This window comes from Mizuhopecten yessoensis, unplaced genomic scaffold (genome assembly GCF_002113885.1).
Source record: "Mizuhopecten yessoensis strain PY_sf001 unplaced genomic scaffold, ASM211388v2 scaffold716221, whole genome shotgun sequence".
NCBI classification, from domain to species: Eukaryota; Metazoa; Mollusca; class Bivalvia; order Pectinida; family Pectinidae; genus Mizuhopecten; species Mizuhopecten yessoensis.
Genome location: NW_018480008.1, coordinates 36,462 through 56,241, shown reverse-complemented (window position 1 = coordinate 56,241; position 19,780 = coordinate 36,462). Strand labels below are relative to the sequence as shown.

The 19,780-nt window shown below is 37.9% G+C and overlaps 1 protein-coding gene across 1 annotated transcript; it reads right to left on the bottom strand.

Annotated features, from left to right (window-relative positions):
* Window positions 1-1,640: 1,640 nt before the first annotated feature.
* Window positions 1,641-19,653, bottom strand: LOC110442163. Its single transcript, XM_021485632.1, has 7 exons — window positions 19,597-19,653; window positions 19,016-19,099; window positions 16,046-16,120; window positions 15,543-15,611; window positions 15,156-15,281; window positions 14,801-14,887; window positions 1,641-14,027 (listed from the first exon to the last, which is right to left on the bottom strand). Exons 1-7 carry the CDS (start codon window positions 19,651-19,653, stop codon window positions 1,641-1,643), a joined length of 12,885 nt encoding a protein of 4,294 aa, XP_021341307.1.
* Between the last annotated feature and the right edge of the window lie 127 nt (window positions 19,654-19,780).

Genomic DNA, 19,780 nt, shown 5'->3' with positions numbered 1-19,780 from the left:
CGGGTGAAGTCTACTGAATTTGTATAACAAACAGACGGGTTAAGTCTACTGAGCTTACATAACAAACAGACGGGTTAAGTCTACTGAGCTTACATAACAAACAGACGGGTTAAGTCTACTGAATTTACATAACAAACAGACGAGTTAAGTCTACTGAGCTTACATTACAAACAGGCTTGTATAGTGTACTGAGCTTACATAGTAAACAGACGTGTTAAGTCTACTGAGCTTACATAACAAACAGACGGGTGAAGTCTACTGAATGTATATAACAAACAGACGGGTTAAGTCTACTGAGCTTACATAACAAACAGACGGGTTAAGTCTACTGAGCTTACATAACAAACAGGCTTATATAATGTACTGAATTTATATATAACAAACAGGCTTATATAATGTACTGAATTTATATAACAAACAAGCTTGTATAGTGTACTGAGCTTATATAGAAAATATACGGGTTAAAACTACTGAGCTCTTCTGAGCTTATATAACAAACAGACGGGTTAAAACTACTGGTCTTATAAAGCAGACACACGGGTAAAATTTACTGTGGCAACAAAACAACCACACTGAGGTAACATAACAAAAGAGAACAGGTAATACTAAAATAACATTTCAATAGTCGTTTAAGAAATATTGTCTAGATCAAGATAATAAATTATTTCCAGATTGTGCTCCTATTTGGTTATTTAATATGATACACGCGAACCGCTTCATTTATTGGTTATAAAACCGACGTCGTGTAAACAATAAGATGACAGGGCTAGCAATAAAACTAATTATATATAAACAATAGTAGTATGATAACTGCATATTATACAAACACGTACAATAAATCCTTTAATACATAGCTGTTTATCGGGAAAAAAAACATACTAAATATCAGTTTTGTACATCAATACAATCCGGGAGGCACGAAACGAAATTACATTGTAAGTATAAACAACTAAAGAAAACACCTACGGATGATGTGAAATAGACTTGATATACTCGTATCCTATTTCTAATCTTCTATATAAATCACTTGTTATCAAAGGTATCAATGTTTTTTAATGGCTAATGCTTAAAGATAATAATGGGATGTTACGTTAATAGATAATCTAACCTAAATAATAACACAGTTAATTCTTTGGTTTCCCTTGTTGGGGATAAACAGTAATATGATGCCATTCTCTTCACTATAGTTCATAAACTCACATTGCATGATAAAGACGATGATCCTATTGATAACGTCTCTAGTTGATAACAATTTGAGTCGTTACAGCCCGGAGGTCATTTTCCGATTTTCCCTTCGCGGTCGTATATTTCGTTTTATCCTTGGATTGAACACAAACGTAATTATCAACACAGGTGAAAAATAAACACATGATGTTAAGCACTCATACAAAATTTGCTAACATCCCCACGATATCAAAATGGTTTAATTTACTTTGTAGCGATACTGTTTCATCAACTTTAAAAACTTCAGTATATGACATAATTTCTTTTCACTTCTTTTTGTCTCATTGAGTTTGTTTAGTTCCTGACACATCAGAAATGCTCACAGATTTGTATTGCAGCAGTCTGTCAATATATCCATTTTCATAGAAAACCTTCATCTGGTAAGAATGATAGTCAATATTATTATCTTACCAGTGTTATCGCCAAACAACCCGGTTAACGAAAGCCGCTTTCTGTTTGAAACTGTTTTGTTTTTCCTTGACTATCGATTTTGGGCCTTTTCCTTCCGCCTCCGTTGTTGATTTCTTAGAACCTTTTGTAGCTGTTTCCTTCACTTCTTTCTTAGCCCCCTTTTTGAAGCTTGATTTGCCTTTTCCGTGTGATATGTCTATACGCTGTTGTCCCTTTGATTTTGGATTGACCTTTGGTTTGTCACTTACTCTTTTTTCTTCTGGTGCCAATGTAAACTCTTCTACTTCCGGTACATAATCCAACGCATCTTTGTATTCTTCATTGTCTGAATTATTGTCCTTTTCTGACTCATTTCGTTGACACCCTGCTTCGTTCAAATCAATCTTAAGTGAAGAAGAAGAAATTGTACCATCAATATCTCCGTTTTTAGGAGTTTTGTCTTTGATATGGTCGTCCAATAACTCCGCACCATTAGCCTCCTCTGAATCACTTGCAATCTGATTGCTAGTGATATTTTTCGGATGAATATCCAATGAAGTTTTTTCGCTATCTTTCTGTATTTCATCTTCATTTTGATCCACTGATGGTTTTGATATTTGTTTGTCAGTAGGTTTTGATACGTTGTTTGTTGTTCTGTCTTCCTCTGCGTTTGTTTGATCTGAATCTCTGATAGCCTGACATTCATTTTTGTCTTCTAATTTAACTGGTTTGTAAGTGTCATCACATTTTTCTATTTGTTTCACTTCGTCCTGAATCTGGTCGTGGCTCTTGTCAACAGGTTCATCGATCGTTGATTTATTTTCTTCTCCTTCCAAATGCATGAACTGTTCTTCCTTAGACTCAATTTTTTTGCCTTCATCAACAGTTCCCTTATCGTGTTTATCTTGGACTTCTTTTCGACCGTTCTTTTTCTCATCTGTGTTTCTAAATGACATTTCTTCGATTTGGCTTGATGAAGATTCGGGTAACGGACTACGTCCTGCTTCTAAGCACTCTTGTCGGTACAAAAGATCTACTGACTCTTGGTTGTTAGGCTGTTCGAGAGCGAATTCATCCTTTACAGAGCGAGTTTCAGCTTTACCAATAACTCCTTCGGTATGTTTTCCTTCCATAGATGTCATAGTGTTTGTTGGAGATTTAATAGGTTGTTCCATTGTATTCAATAATTCACTAATGATCTCATCTCCTTTTGGTTTTAGCTTCTCATCAGTGTCTTGCACTAGAGGTAATATTGGGCCAGCATTATTCATTTCCATTGCTTCAGAATTCGTGCCCTCTTCTGGCGTTTGATCGGTTGTTAGTGAAAGTGAAACATCCTCAGCAGCTTCCTCTTTGCTGTAGTTCATTACATCACTGTCCTCCTTATCGTCTAATACTTCGCTGTCCACGTCTTCTTTTTCTGACGAATCAATAGTGCCCTCATTCGTAGACTCTCCATCATTTGATTCCAAATCAGCTGGCTTCGGAGAAGAATTATGTGTATCATGTGCAGAAATGGTTTCCTCAGCTAAGTCATCTTTGCTAACATGTTTCGTAGCACCAGCCTCCATTTGATCCATAGGAAATACGTTCATGTCGTGCTCTGCTGACGTTGTTATGTCTACGTGTCCGTTTTCTGACGCATCAATATCTACATTAATTGCAAGTCTTTCATTGTTTGATACAACAGCATTAGGTTCACCAGAGGGCTCAGGTTTACCATCATTTTGAACAGTTTCGTCAGCTAGTTTTTCTGTGCCACCGTCTGTCAGATCACCAGCTTCATTTTGTTCCAACGCTGCTGTATTCGAAGCTTCATTTGTGATATCTGTGTATATTTCATCAGCTGATTCCAAAGCATCTGCTTTCAAGGATGAATCTGCAGTATTTTGAATGTTGATGCAATCGTTAGCTGTTTCTTCCTTCTTGTCGTTTCTCACATAACAAGAATCTACTTGGTCCATAGGTAAAGTGTCCTTAGCTTCCTTTTCTGAAGTATTTGATTCCTTGATTGTAGACATTTCGAGAGATGATTCCAAATCACTTGGTGCCGTTTTATAAATTGGTAATGTATCAGCCTCCACTTTCTTTGCCGTATCAGGATCTTCATTGATTGAGGAAGTTTCGTCATTTGATGCCATAACATTAGATTCCAATGACGGATCATGCCTATTATGATCAGACATAGTAATCTTGGCTATTTCTTCCTTGTTATCATCTGTTGCATCTGTTTTTCCCAGTGCTGCTGTTTCCAGATCTTCATTGTACGAGGTATCTGAATTTTCCACAATTGAAGACGTTTTATTTGTTGATACCAAGGCTGCTTGTTTCGAAGATGAATCCTTTGTATTTTGAATGGTGATAGTATCGCTAGCTCTTTTGCTTTCCACCTCGCAAACCTCCATTTGATCAATCTGTAATGCATCAAAACTTTCTTTTTCTGACGAATCTGTTTCTCCGACTGAAGAGATGTCTTGGGTTGATACAGATGCAATCAGTTCTGAATGAGAATCGGGTGCAGTTTCATTACCGATATCGAGCGTCAGATCATCAGGTACCGTTTGGTCAAAGTCTTCATTGGCAAAAGAGTATCTGGCTATTTCTTCTTTGTTACCGTCTGTCGCATCTTCATTATCCGTTTTCTTCTCCAATGCTGTTTTAACCAGATGATCGTTGTTAGTGATGTCTGATTGTTCCACTAGTTTAGATGTATTTGCTGATACCGAAGCAGCTAGTTTCGAAGACGAGTCCTGCGTTTGAATGTCGATCGTAAGATCACTCGTTACTGTTTGTTCAATCGGTATTGCGCTGAAGGCCTCTTCTTTTGACGCATCAGCTATTTCATCGATTTCTTTTGTGGATACCAAAACATCAAGTTCCAAAGACGGATCATGCAAACCATGACTGGAAATAGTGTCCTCTGTCATTTCCTTTTTGTTTTCGCCTGTCACAATGTCAGCCTCCATTTGTTCCGGTTCTGTTGTATCTGGATCTTCGTTTTCTGTGACGTCTGTCTGTTCGGCAATGGTAAATTTTTCATCAGTTGATACCAGAGCAGCTTGTTTCAAAGATGAATCCCGAGTAATTTGAGTGAAGGTGATATCCTCATTTTTACCTTTGTCATCGTTTTCCACCCCACAAGCCACGGTTTGATCAATTTGTAATTCACCAATACTTTCTTTTGCTGATAAATCGGGTTCTTCGACTGTAGACATTACTTGAATTGATACAGATGCAATCAATTTCGAATCGGGATCGGGTGCAGTTTCATTACCGATATCGAGCGTCAGAAGAGCAGGTACCGTTTGTTCAACGACCTCTTTTTCTGACTTATCAGCAATTGCATCTGTTGCATACGTTTGATCAGTTGATACCAAAGCAACAATTTCCAAAGACGGATCATGCAATCTTTCATTGGAAATAGTGGCCTCGGCTATTTCTTCATTATCCGTCGTCACATGGCGAGTCTCTGTTTGTCCCAATGCTTGTGTGTCCGATATTTCAATTTTTGTGATGTTTTCATTTTCTTCCATGACAGATGTTTCATTTGTTCGTTTGAAAGAAGGATCCTGTATACTTTGAGTGGTTAAGATGTCGTCAGATGTTACATCCTTGTTATTGTTTTCGAAATGACAAGACACCATTTCATCCGTCGGCAATGTTTCCATTGACTCGGTTTCCTTTATTGTAGGCATTTCTGAACTTTCTGAACTTGGCACCGTCAGAACCAGTTCTGAATTCAGATCGAGTGGTATTTGGTCAGGAACTGTGTCGTTTGTTGTTTTGTTATCGGTGTTGTGCTGCAGATCAACAGACGCCGTGTGCTCAGTCAGTATTGCGCCAGCGACTTCTTTTTCTGACTTATCTGTGGATAACAAAGCAGACATTCCCAAACACGGATCATGTGTACCATGATCAGAAATACTGCTGTCGGCAATAACCTCCTTACTGTCTGTTACATTGCCACCTTCACCTTTCTCCAATGCTGTTGTGTCCGGAACTTCGTCGCCTGTAGTATCTGATTGTTCAACAACTGCAAACGTGTCCTGAGTTGATACCAAATCATCTAGAATCGGTATTGTGTCAACGATCTCTCCTACTGACGTATCAGCAACTTCATCAATTGAAATCATGTCATTTGTTGATACCAAGGCAACAGGCTTTATAGACGGATAAGGCTTACCTTCTTTACAAAGAGTGCCGTCAGTACTTTCTTCCTTGTTATCGTTTGTCACATCGCTTGCCTCCCTTTGTTCCAATTCCGTTGTGGCTGTATCTTTTGTAATGATATACTTTTCATCAGTAAGTTTCAGCGTTTGAGTGGTGAAGGTGTCATCCGTTTGATCCATTGGTAATGTCTCCATGCCTTCCTTTTCTGATGAATCAGTTTCCTTGATTGAAACCATGTGTGGCGTCAATACCGGCGCAACTAGTTCTGAGGAGAAAATGGTAGTTTTTTCGTCAGTTGATACCTGAACAGCTTGTTTCAAAGACAAATTCTGAGAGGTGAATGTGTCCTCTTGTTCATTCCCGTTATCGTTTTCCACAACACAAGCCTCCGTTTCATCCATCTGACATGCAACAATTACATCTTTTTCTGATGAATCTGTTACTTCGATTGAAGTTATTGCTGGGATTGATACAGTCGCAATTAGTCCTGAGGTGGGAATGGGTGTTATTTCATTATCCATCTCGAACTTCGGGTCACCAGGTAAAGTTTGTTCGATCGTAACTGCGTCTACGAGCTCCATTCTTGACACACCAGTAACTTCATTTAGTACGGAATTTTCATTAGCTAATACAATTTCACCAAGTTCCAAAGTCGGATCACGTGTATCTTCATTGGAAGGAGTGTCGTTGGCCATTTCTTCTTTCTTGCTTGTAACATCGTCAGCCTTCATTTGTTCTAGTATTGTTGTGTCCAGAACTTTTTTTTCTGTAGTATTTTCACCAGTTGATATCAAATCAGAATGTTTTAAAGTTTGAATGGTGAATGTGTCGTAGTCTGTTTCATCCTTGATATCGTTGTTTAAATTACAAGGCTCTTTTTCATCCATCGGTAATGTCTTCGTACCTTCTGTATCCGAGTTATCGGTTTCCTTGATTGAAGTTATTTCTGGCATTGATACTGGTACAACCAGGTTTAAAGTGGAATCGAGTGTTATTTGATTGAAAATTGGGTCGTTTGTCGTTTCAATATAGTCATTGTTCTTCAAACCACCAGGCGCCGTTTGTTCAGTCGGCGTTGCTCCGCTGAATTGTTTTGACGCTTCTGTTGATACCATAGCATCAAGCTCCAAAGACGGGTCATTCATACCATGATTGGAAAGAGTATCCTTGGATACTCTTTCCTCGCTAACGTCCATTACAACGTCAGTATCTGTTTTTTCAAATTCTGGTGTGTCTGGATTTTCGTTCGCTGTTGAGTTTGTACATTCCGCAACGGTAAATTTTTCATCAGGTGAAACCAAAGGAGCTTGTTTCAAAGATGAATCCTGTGTACTTTGAATGGTGGAGTTGGTATCCTCTGCTTCATTCTTGTTATTGTTTTCCACTTCACAAGCCTCCGTTTGATCCATCTGACATGCACCAATAATGCCTTTTTCTGATGATTCTGTTTCTTCTATGAACGACTTTTCTTGGATTAATACAGACGCAATCATTTCCGAAGTGGGATTGGTTGTAGTCTCATTATCCATATCACCATGTATAGTTTGATTTATCGGAACTGCGTCTATGACCTCTATTTTTGACTCGTCAGCATTTACTGCATATGTTTCATTCGTTGATACCAAGGCACCAAGTTCCAAAGACGAACCAAGTGTGTCTTCAGTGTCGTCGGTAATTTCTTCCTTGCTATCTCTTGTAACATCGTCAGACTTCGTTTGTTCCAATTTTATTGTGTCCGAAACTTCATTTACTGTTGTGTTTTTATTTTCCGTTACGATAGATTTTTCACCATTTGACAACAACTCAGTTTGTTTCAAAGTTTGATTGATGATGTTGTCGTCGTCTTTTACATCCTTGCTATCGTTTTCTAAATAACAAGGCTCCTTTTCATGCATCGGTAATGCATCCGTGTTTTCTGTTTCCGAGTTATCGGATTCCTTGATTGAAGTCAATTCCGGCATTGGTAACGGTGCAACAAGGTCTGAAGTTAAATCGAGTGTTATTTGTTTGGAAATTGAGTCGTTTGTTGTTTCTATAATGTTATTAAACTTCAGATTACTAGGCTCCGTGTGTTCCAACGGTATTGCATCAGTGACAACTTTTTGTGACACATTTGTTAATACCAAAGGAATAATTTCCATAGGCATAACGTGAATATCAAGGTTCGAATTGGTGTCCTCGTCTATTTGTTCCTTCCTGCTGTCTGACTCATCACAGTCCTCCGTTTGGTCTTTAGGCATTGCGTCTATGTCTTCTTCTTCTGATGTATTCGGTATGGTTTCAGTGATCTCTGTTTGTGACGCATCTACATCTTCATTTGTGGCATGCATTTCATTAGCTGACACCATAGCAACTGGTTCCAAAGAGGGATCACGTGCACCATGATTAGGAGTGGAATCGTCTTCAAACTCATCTTTGTAATTGTCCTTCACATTCTTATGTTTGTCTTGTTCTAATGCTTCTATGCCGACATCTTCCACCACAGACAAATATCTAGCATGTCCAACATGATCGGAATTTGTGCCGTCCGCATCAGTTGATGGTGAATCATGGGTGCTTTGAATAGAAAAGAGGCCATCAACTGTTTCATCCGTACCACAGGCTTCTATTTGATCCATCGGTAATATGTCCATGTCGACTACGTCGCCATTTTCTGATTTTTCCTCTACATTGTATGCATCTTCAGTTGGTACTGGGTGAACCACTGTCAAGGATGGAGTAAGTGTGTTATCATTGGAAGTGGTGGCATCAGCTATTTTGAATTTTGCACCATCTGCCACGTCGGAGGATTCTGTGCTCATGTCTTCTATCCCTGAAAAATCCTCAGATTCCTTAATTGCATTTTTTTTCGAAAATGACACTCTAGCTTCCAATGTCGAAGCCTTATCAGGTGGACTATGAATGGAAATGTCAGTTGGTACATCGATCGCCGTTTGATCCAAAGTTATAGTGTTCATACCATTTTGGTCTGATGTTTCGTCTAATGATGACATCGAAGCAACTAGTTGCAAACAGGAATCAGATGTACCTTGTTTTGAAACGGTGTTGTCTTCAGTTTGATTCGTTGTGTCTTCTTTCACATCATCAGGTTGATCTAATGCAAATGCGTCCATGTTGGCTTGCGCGGATAACTCGGCAGTGTTCGCCGTGGCGCTCAGTGTCAATGAAGGATCGAATGTGATATTCATAGAGTTTGAGTCATTCGTTGGAACATCATTAATCGCCGTTCGTTCAACAGCTACATTTGCATCTTTTTCCTTCGAATTTGTTATTCCCACCATCGCAGAAGTTACATCAGGTGGGACCATTTGTTCGAATGATGCCGTATCCACTTTGTATGGTACTAACGAATCTGACTTGTCATGTGATACATGAAGCGAAATGCTGCCGATATCCTTTTTATCTTTACTCTCTTCTCTCGACACTTTGAGTATCGCTCCATTGTCTTGCGCTCCCCGATCAGAAGTTTCCTTTATAGGAGATGTTTCTTCATTTGATAAAGACGCAGCAACTATTAAAGGCATTTCAGGTGTCAAGGAAATAGGTTCTCCAATGATTTTATTTTTGTTTTCGTCTTTCCCATCAACAGGCACCGTTTGATTCAGAGCTCCTGTTTCCCCTTCATCGTCGCCCACTACATCTGTAATGCCTTCTTCAATAAACGTTTCTGCATTTGAAAATGTTGCACCAAGTAATGAAGACGGTTCAAAAGTGCTCTGAACAGAAATGGTGACGTCATAATCTTTTTTATCATTGTTCTCCATCGCCTGGTTATGTTCCATTTCTTCCAAGGCTGCTCTATCTACTTCTTCATCTTTCAAAAGATCAGTAGTTTCCATTTCGCCAGATTTTTCTCCCTCTTGCTCAGATTTAGGCATTATCAAATGTGGATTGGGCATCATGTGTTCGGAACGAATGTCTTCGGTGATGTCGGGTTTTTTGTCGTCTTTAACATCAGCTGTTTTCATCTGTGTCTGAGCTTCAGAACTAACTTCAAACTTGTCAACAGCATCTGTGAGTTCGTTTACATCTGTCCTTTCAGCGTATGATACAGCGGCGACCCTAATCGATGACACATCAGGTTCTAATGGAGTGGAACTCGTGTCATTTTCATGTTCATCTTTGTTATACTTTATCATTTCTTTGATATCCATTCCCTCTACATCCTCTCTTACTGGTGCATCTTTAAAAAATATTTCTTTTTCTGGGAGCGTTTCTTCCTGCGTCACAGTTGCAACGAACATCAAAGACGGGTCGAATGGATTATGGCTGGAAATATTGTCTAGACTATTCTCTTTGCTAATGTCTTTCACATCTAATGGTGTCATTTGTTCCAATGCTACTGTGTCGTCTTCAATGTCATCAACAGCGTCCTTATTTTCCATCACGGACGTTTCTGTCCTTGATTCTGTTGTAACCAGTAACAGCGTCGGATCGGGTAGACTATGAATAGAAATGGTGTCTTCTTTATTTTCACAATTTCTTTCCTCTACCAACACTGCCATGTCTTTGTCTTCTGATGTAACTGTATTGACGTCATCCTGTGACGTATAATCCATTATTTTATTTTCAGAAGGTGTCTGTTTTGTGGAAGTCGGGGTAATCAATACCATTTCCTCACAGCATGTACTTTGATTTGATACGGTATCATCATCTTTTTCATCTTTTTTAACGTCATCAGGGGTCGTTGATGTCGGTGTTTCGATGTCGCCCTGATCATTATCAACAATTGTATTCACTTCCTTGTCCGTTGATGATTCCTTCGTTACAGAGACGACCATAACCAAGCTCTGGTCTGGCGTGCTCTGGTGGGAAATATTGTCACCTTCTTTGTTATCGTCCTTTAAATCACCATTTTCCTCAATTTCCTCCGGGATAAATGATTCAACTTTTTCGTGTTTAGACGAATCGGTTGCTTTCGTTATTTCACACGTTTCTGCTTCCACAGAGGGGTCGGATGTACTGTGATTTGAACTTGTATCGTCGCCTGTTACGTCGTTCTCATTATCCATTACATTATTGGGATATATACGTTTTAGAGCGACTATCTCTCCTTCATTGTCGTCTTTTGCATCTCTGTTGGCTGGATAAGAAAATGATTCTTCATTGGACAATGATGCAACCAGAAATAAAGACGGTTCAGATGTGCTTTGAATGGAAATGGTGGCGTCATCATCTTTTTCACCATTGTTCTCCGTTGTCGTGTTATGCTCAATTTGTTTCAGGGCAACTGTGTCTACTACTTCTTCTTTAAAAGAATCTGAAATTTCCTTTTCCGTAGACATCTCCCCTTCTTTCTCAGAAATGAGCATTTTCAAAGATGGATCAGTGACAATATGATCAGAATTTATGTCTTTGATCATGTCAGTGTTGTCATCTTCACTAATGTCGACTGCATTCATCTGTATCTGAGCTACGGAATCGACTTCATAATTGTCAACAGAATCCGTGGCTTCCTTCACATTTGATTTCTCTGCGTGTGACACAGAGGCGGCCATAAGCAATGGCACATCAGGTTTTATTTGATTTGAATTTGTTTCTTCGTCTCTTTCATCTTTGCTCTCCTTTGTCATTTCTTGGAGCCCCGTTTGTTCTTCAGACACCGTAACAGTTTCATTTTCTGGTAACGTTTCCTCCTTCGTCACAGATGGGACCAATATCAAAGACGGGTCGGGTGGTTCGGGACTGGAAACGTCGGCTTGTTTTTCTTCTGTGTTAATTTCTTTCATATCACTTGATGCCATTTGTATATTGTTCATCTCAATGTTATCAATGGTATCCTTAGTATCCACCACGGCTGTTTTTGAAACTGAGGCAACCAGTAAAACAGTCGGATCAGGTAAACTATGAATAGAGATAGTGTCGTCTTTATTTTCATCATTTATCTCCTCCATCGATGCGTCGATAGCCTTACTTGCCGACGTTATTGTATTCACGTCATTCTCTTCAGAATAATTCGTTTTTGTAGTAGTTGAAATTGGAACAATCGATTCCATATCCTGATCGGATGTACTTTTATTGGAAATGGTGTCATCATTTTTCTCATCTTTTGTTTCGTCCCCAGGAGTTGTCCAAGTCGGGGTTGCGATATCCCCCTGATAATTGTCAACAATGATCTTCCCCTCCTCAACCGTGTCACCCTTTGTTACAGGGACGGCCATGACCAAGCTCAGATCAGGCTCGCTTTGTCGGGAAATACTGTCACCATCTTTATGATCGTCCTTCAAATCACCATGTTCCTCTATTTCCTCCGGGACTGATCCCACTTGGTCTAGTACAGACGAATCGGTCACTTTCTTTATACCACATGTTTCTCCATTCGTCACAGTGGCAACTGCTATCACAGACAGGTCGGATGTTCTTTCATTTGAACTTAAATTGTCGTCGTTTTCGTCTTTTATATTGCTCGTCACATCCTCGGAAACCATATGTGTCGAAGCAGTTGTTTCCATTTCCTTGTCGTCTACTATTTCTGAAGAGTCCTTTGACAATGATGCAACAAATAATAGAGAAGGTTCAGAAGTGCTATGAATAGAAATTGTGACGTCATCTTTTTCATCATTGTTTTCTTTTTCCCTGTTACCATTCATTTCTTCCAAGACTGCTGTATCTACTGCATAATCCTTCAAAGAATCAGTTGTTTCCTTTTTGCCAGATATTTCTATCTCTTGTTCAGAAGTAAACAATACCAAAGATTTCTCGGGGACAATATGTTCGGAATTGATATCTTGGGTGATGTCAGTGTTGCCATCGTCATTAACGGCGACTGTATTCATTTGTGTCTGAGCTACGGAACCGACTTCAACCTTGTCTGCAGAATCAGTGACTTCTTTTACGTCAGAATTCTCTGCGTGTGACAGAGAGGTTACCGTAATAAATGATGCATCAGGTTCTATTGGATTTGAACTTAGATCGTCATTGCTCTCCTTTATTATTTCTTTGACTTTGAGTTCAGGTTGTTCTTCGGACATTGTACCCACTGTATCTTCAAAACCGTTTTTCTGTGCCGTTTCTCTCTTTGTCAATGATGCGACTAATAACACATTTTGGTCGGATGGTTCGGGATTTGAAATGTTGTCTTGCCTGTCCACTTTGTTCGTGTCTTTCGGTGTCATTTGCACCATTGCGACTGTGTCCACTTCAATGCCATTAGCATCGTCTTTGGTGTCTGTCACGGTAGTTTCTTTCCTTGAAACCGAGGCAACCAGTAACAGAGTCGGATCAGGTAAACTATGAATAGACATGGTGTCGTTTTTATCTTCGTTACTTTTCTCGTCTATAGATTCGTCGATCGCTTTATTTTCTGATCTTACTGAATTCTCGTCATCTCTTTCAGAAGCAATTATTACGATTGTCTGATCGCATGTACTTTTATCTTCAACTTTTTCATCTTTTGCATCTTTCGTATCATCCAAAGGAGGCGTCCGAGTCAGGGTTTCGATATCCCTCTGATCATTATCAACAATTTTGTTCGCTTCCTTGTCCGTTGATGTTTCTCCCTTGGTTACAGAGACGACCACGATCAAGCTCCGATCAGGCTCGCTATGTTGGGAAATATTGTCACTATCTTTGTTATCGACCTTTAAATCACCATCTTCATCCCTTTCTCCATGGACTGATGAATCCACTTTGTCCTGATCAGACGAATCTGTTGTTTTTCTTGTTACAGATGTTTCACCTTTGGTTATAGAGGCAACTACTATCACAGACGGTTCGGGTGTATTTTGATTTGAACTTAAATCGTCGTTATTTTCGTCAGCTCGATTGTCCTGCCCATCTCCAGGAGCCGTTTGTGTCAGAGCGACGATCTCCACTTCATTGTCAGCAATAGAATCATTGGTTTCGTGTATAGCTGGTTCTTTATTTGAAACAGAGGCTACTAGTATCAATGACGGATCATCAATTGTTGCTTGAGAATGGATCACGTCTTCTGTTTCATCTTTGACTTCGCTTTGAGAATTCGTTGATAATGAATCGACGTTTTTCTCACTGAGATAATCGATAGTCGTATTATCCTTTATATCCTGTTCCGAGGCAGGAGTCACAAGTATCAAACCAGTAGAGTTTATTCTATTGTCATTTTCTTGATTTTCCTCATCAGACACCCTGTCGTCCGATGAACCTGCCTCCATAACTGCCATTTCTATGTCCGCATTTGTTCCATCATCGTCGTTGACAGGTTCGACTTTCAACTTTTTTTGAACCCGTTGTAAGAATATACAGGAGGCGAGGCCGCTTAAGCACTGTATATTAATGAAGAGAAATTATTAATTAGTATCGTTATATTACATGACAAACTGATATGATTGATTTTACTAACACGTGGTGTTAAATTATGATACTATTAAAAACAAAATACTACAGACGACACATGTATATCACTTAGAACTAGTAAAATATCGCTCACGCTCCATTTCATGCAGCATTAACTATCATATAATAGGTAGTGTAACTTTTGACCGTCATTTCTTATATTGATCTATTGGCAATTGAATATGACACACAGTATGGCACAATTTTGTTATCAACTTTATCAAATCATGTTCAGCAATTAGATATCACACTAGTCTTACAGATTGAATACATGTCTATTACAGTATATCACTGTTATTTTAATTATTTTATGCATACAGTGATGACCCCCATACATGATAAACAATCAGGAAATTTATCATTTATATGGAACCAAGGGCTCTGCTGTGTGTATGGCCGTATTTATCACCCACAATAGCCAAGGATACCCATTTAGCAACAGTGACTGTGATTTCGACCTTAGGCACTTTTAGCCCCCTACTGCACATCTACATATGCAATATTTTATCAATATGTAAACAATGTAAAAATGTAAGGCTGCTGGATTATGAGATAAGATAAGCTAACACATTGTGGACGGACGGCCGATGAGACGGACACCATGATTTCTACTGTGCGCCTACATTATAGATATTTATTATATAATTTTGATAAACTCATCAATCGCTCTTTGCCAACACCGCTGTAGAGTCCAGACACCTACCTCTATTACAGCAACGGCCACGATGACAGAGACCCATATGGGGACGTGATCATTCAACCAGGTCTGCATCTGAGTCAGACAGTCCACCTTGAAATAACAAAACCGGTTTTATAGAATACGACATACTCTGGCCGGTTGACATTAAGTTAATGAAATACGTTGAGAAAGAAAAAATAATAGATTATTACAACTTAAATCATGCATGCATTATGGTTGTATTCATATCATTGATGTTAAATGTTGTTTAAAAAACCAATATCTATTTTATCCTTCGGGTTATAAAAGGTTATTCATGCCAACACAAGTGATAACCAGATAAAAATAGTTTAATTGGTGTAATATAAGCTTTGCTCACTGTGAAGAGGTTATCGACTGTTTTCTCGATGATTCCAGTGACGCCATACACAACAAAGCAGCTAGAGGGGTAGGATTCCACGTCCGTTCCGTACTCCGTATAGTTCTGTATACCGCAACACTCCAACTGTAACAACATAGCCGTACAAGTTATAACAAATGTCTTTTTAGTCAAAAAGATTCTAAGATACGATGGCTTTCGTTTTATAACTATATCAAATAGGTGATGAAATATCAAACTTATGTTAGCAGACATCTATATCAAAAGTGCGGTCATTATTAGGCTGGCAGCAGCCCGTGAAAATCATCGTTGGGAAGAAATTTGAAAACAATAATTGTCTTGGCGTCCCAATAGCACACTATATCGGAACGTGAAGTGAACATTTACCTCGCTTTGAATCTTATACTGTGTGTCTGTATTCAGTCCGTCCCAGGAGTCGAGCATGACGCTTGGTATCTGGAAAACAGAGAGAACAAAAAGTGTGACGTGTATCTACCGTGTGACGTTAACCTACTGCATGGCGTTAACCTACCGTGTTACGCTTACTTACCGTGTGACGTTAACCTACCGTGTGATGTTAACTTTCTGTGTGAGATTTACCTACCGTGTGACATTAACCTTCTGTGTGAGATTTACCTACCTTAATGCACAGGTGAGTACTACAAGTCATTCAAGTTTACTGGTAGTTCTTAACACTGAACGTTTTTGATCAATTCTGTACTGTTGTTGAGGTGAATATATAGGAAAATTTGACCTGGTGTTTCTAAAAAATAGCAACACCGAGTCATTATCACAAATCACCGACCTAAACGTGATTATCATTTAACCAATGAGGATGTAGGATAAAAATGATATCATCATCTAACATACTAAACTGTTGATAAAATTACCTGTGACTTCTCTGCATATATGAAAAATATAAGTCCAAGCTCCAGGAATAACAAGGTCAACATAAATCCGACATACTACAAAGACAAATTGTGAGATATAAAGCATACTGTAACATGAAAAACACAAAGGTTGTGTTTATAACACACCATAAACACATGGGAATCATAGCTATACATTAACGCTACTTTGCAAAAAGTGATCAAGTGAAGTAAAGAAAAAACTCATTGGAAAATTTCAAAGAACTTAACGATCCGAATCATTTTCATTCTTTTTTGTCAACGACTCTCGTTCAGCGAAACATTTTTTGGATAAAGTTGGTCTTTGGGCTTAATTTGCTAGGCAGCATACCTGTGCAAGACGATACTGCAATGTATATGTTTATATTACATATTAATATATAAGTATATAAACCATGCATGTCCATGGTATTTACGCATTTTGTTGGTATTAGTAATATCAGGATAATTGTACTTAAACATAACACATTGATAACTTTAGATAAATGATATCACCATGGAAATAAATGATATCACCAAGGAAATAAATGATATCACCAAGAAAATAATTATTTAAGGAAATGGACTATATTTATTTCGAAGCATATTGTGTTCTATAACACTAGGATATAGTCGATTATACTCACCGTTTTCAGTATACATAATCCCTTGCAAAACCCTGCAGCACAGCCGATACCTCCTGTTATCAGGACAAAGTAATATACAAATTGCTATCATGAAAAATACCTCAAAATCAATTAAGGAGTTCGTCAGTAAACATGCAAAACGTATCCATAGCAACAAAACAATGAAAATTCATTCTTTCTTTTTGCGAAGTAGGCGGTCCCTCGTCTGGTCTATCTTATTTTTTACTCCGAAACATATGACATTAGTGTACGTTACATGAGTATATGTGTGTTCTATTGCATATATGAATGTGGAAGTATTGAAGGAACAAATTCACGCGTCAAACAGTATCCTAAGTAAACACTTACCTATGATAATGATCACAAACCCGAGACAAAAGCTGGTCAAAGTGACTACCTACAACACAAAATAAAATAGTTAACTCCATGTCCCCGGTTTCCATCTTACACACTGATGATATAGGGGAGATAACCTGCTATAGAGAATGCAACATTATTTAGCACATTAACTTGATTATGTTTACACGACGCAAGTATGAACAGTGAATTTGTACGATTTTTCCCTTATTGTCATGTTTGTATGACAATTTAATAGACTCAGTTTAATTTTTAAATTCGTATTCTATAACGACGGCATCTGTCCCTTTGTTCGCTGTTAATTACAGGGTTCTGTTAGTATATCTTAAAACGAAGTGCATAAACAGTATAGCATCCCAAACATCAAAAGTCTCAGTCCAAACTGTATTTGCTTCCTTATTTATTTTTTTATCTTGAATGTTGTAAAAGTTATTGTTTGGAGCCACTCACAATAAATTATTTTAATATTGATAAAATTTCCCATACTTTCTATGCCTCCAAATCAGAGTCAGTATCTAACAACCTGGGTCACATTGTTCAAAAGGTGATTATCTTTGTCAGTGATTAGCTCAAATTTTGGAATTTTTTTTTTTCTTTCTTACATTGTATCTTTAACTACAGCTATAACTTGGTTAAAACTTTCTTTATTGCAAATATGTTAGCACAATAAAAAAGCATGCAAAAATTGAGATTTTACCTTGCATATTGTCAAAATTATTAGAGACTGAAATATGTCGTCAAACAGTTATTAAGCTAATCACCGTTTGAACACCTGGGCCCTGGTCTAAACAGATCGAATTTTGTTTTCGTATGATATTCATTTACCCCATTGTCAGTTCACTAATTTAATTATTTTCAATTTAATATAAAATAATCAAAAGGGCATTAGAACATAAATAAAACTTGAATGTTAAAATGTTTTTTAATAAAATTACTAACTTGATATCAGAAAGTGTTAACGGACAGATGGACGGCATTTTAACATTAGTCGCTCTAACTCGCGAGCGTATAAAATCCTTTGTACAACACCCTGCGATGATAGGTTTTCTTACAACAATCGTACGATTTTACACGACTATTGCTTGCTCATATCCTAGGCCAGTAGCAGAAAGGGAGAACAAAGATAGTATATTCGTAGAATTGTTGTTGGTTTAAAGTGAGACAATAGTAGAACTATTGTTCGAAATTCATACGATTCTGAGGGTCTAATATGACCCAAAAATCGTACTAAATACCTAGGTCTATCGTGACACAGCTATAGGACACTGCAAAACGGACCTACGAAATGAGCACGGAGTCGAGAATTAAATTATATAACTCGAAAACGTTTTGAGCGTGTTCAGAACTCTCTGAAAATGGTCTACTACGGCATGATGTGTTCCCACAGTTTTCTGTCGTTTACCTGTTGTGTTGTGCGACGTATGTGAAAGGGGTTTAAACATGTATCGGTATTGCTACCTAATCAAGTTCTCTACAAGCTGCATCAGTGCGTAACCAGATGGAAGATGCTCAATCAGGTTTAATCGAATATAACTATTGGCTAATAAATTATGTCTACACAGACAAAGGCATCAGGGGTTCTTCAAGACTATTAGGAGACACCTCTACCGGCCCTATAATTCTTACCCACACCCTACAGTCCTATAGTTTGACAAAATGCATATCTGATATTACCAGTACAACGAATTATCATGAAATAAATTCCTAGTGAAAGACAATGTTATTATTAATTTGATATGAATCTGGTTGCATTGTAAGGAGTCCCGGATAATTTATTGCGAGCTGATATGTTGTTTTCTTGGAACCACACATTTTTTAACCTGCGAAGTTATAACAATTAATAGTATCATGCGTAACAGAAGTTCAAAATGTTTCCAGTACAATAAATATACATATTTAACAAATTACGCATATCTGTATATCTTACTACACACATACATACATATGATTATAGCTTGTATTTACTTACATGTGTACCAGATATGAATTCGTTGGCTGTAGGAATGGTCGCTAAGGTCCAGGCCACGAATCCTACCAGTCCCAGACCAAGGCACTGTAACAGTAAGGACAGATTTAGACGTGATTAGGATTAGCATTTCAACTTATCCTCGACCACAAAGATAGCTGTTGACATCTAGAATATTGAACAACAACAACCCTGTAAATTTAACATAATTAATTGACTAAGGTATATTATCGAGATGTTTATCTCTTAAAATAATCATTCAAATAAAAAAAATGCTACAGTGTTAGTATATTACTATTAGTGAAAACAACTTTTGGTTATCTCCAGTTAGTACACAGGGGGAATTATTAAATAATATTTAAACAATTTATTAAGACGTATGAGTTTACATTGCAACATTCTATTTGAAATATAACATTGTTCTCTACCATGTAATGTGGTAAAGAACTTGTTAAAAGGATTCAATTAAAGACATCGGTGTATGTTTATATCACAATGCGAGGATCGTTCCTTCGAAACTTTATAAAAATGAGGGTAAAGATTTAGTTTTTACATGACAGGTTTATGCAAAGCTGTGTACTTACCAGAAATAGGAAATTAAACAGCAGAAAGAGAAATTGTCTAGATGAACATTTAGCCATTTTTTCGCGTACAATAAATTCCAGGCGGTCACAGATCACAACAGTGTATTTGCCCTCTTTGGTTTCACATCTTTGGTTCTGATTAAATGTAAAATCTACAATAGTTGAATAACGTTGTGGCGTTTAA

Excerpts from the sequence above, each read along its gene's own strand:
- LOC110442163 (XM_021485632.1), bottom strand. The coding sequence starts at position 19,653 with ATGGCTAAATGTTCATCTAGACAATTTCTCTTTCTGCTGTTTAATTTC. Across the intron at positions 19,100-19,596 it reads TGTTTAATTTCCTATTTCTG|TGCCTTGGTCTGGGACTGGT; the intron begins GTAAGTACACAG and ends TTACTGTTACAG. Across the intron at positions 14,888-15,155 it reads CAGTCGATAACCTCTTCACA|GTGGACTGTCTGACTCAGAT; the intron begins GTGAGCAAAGCT and ends TGTTATTTCAAG.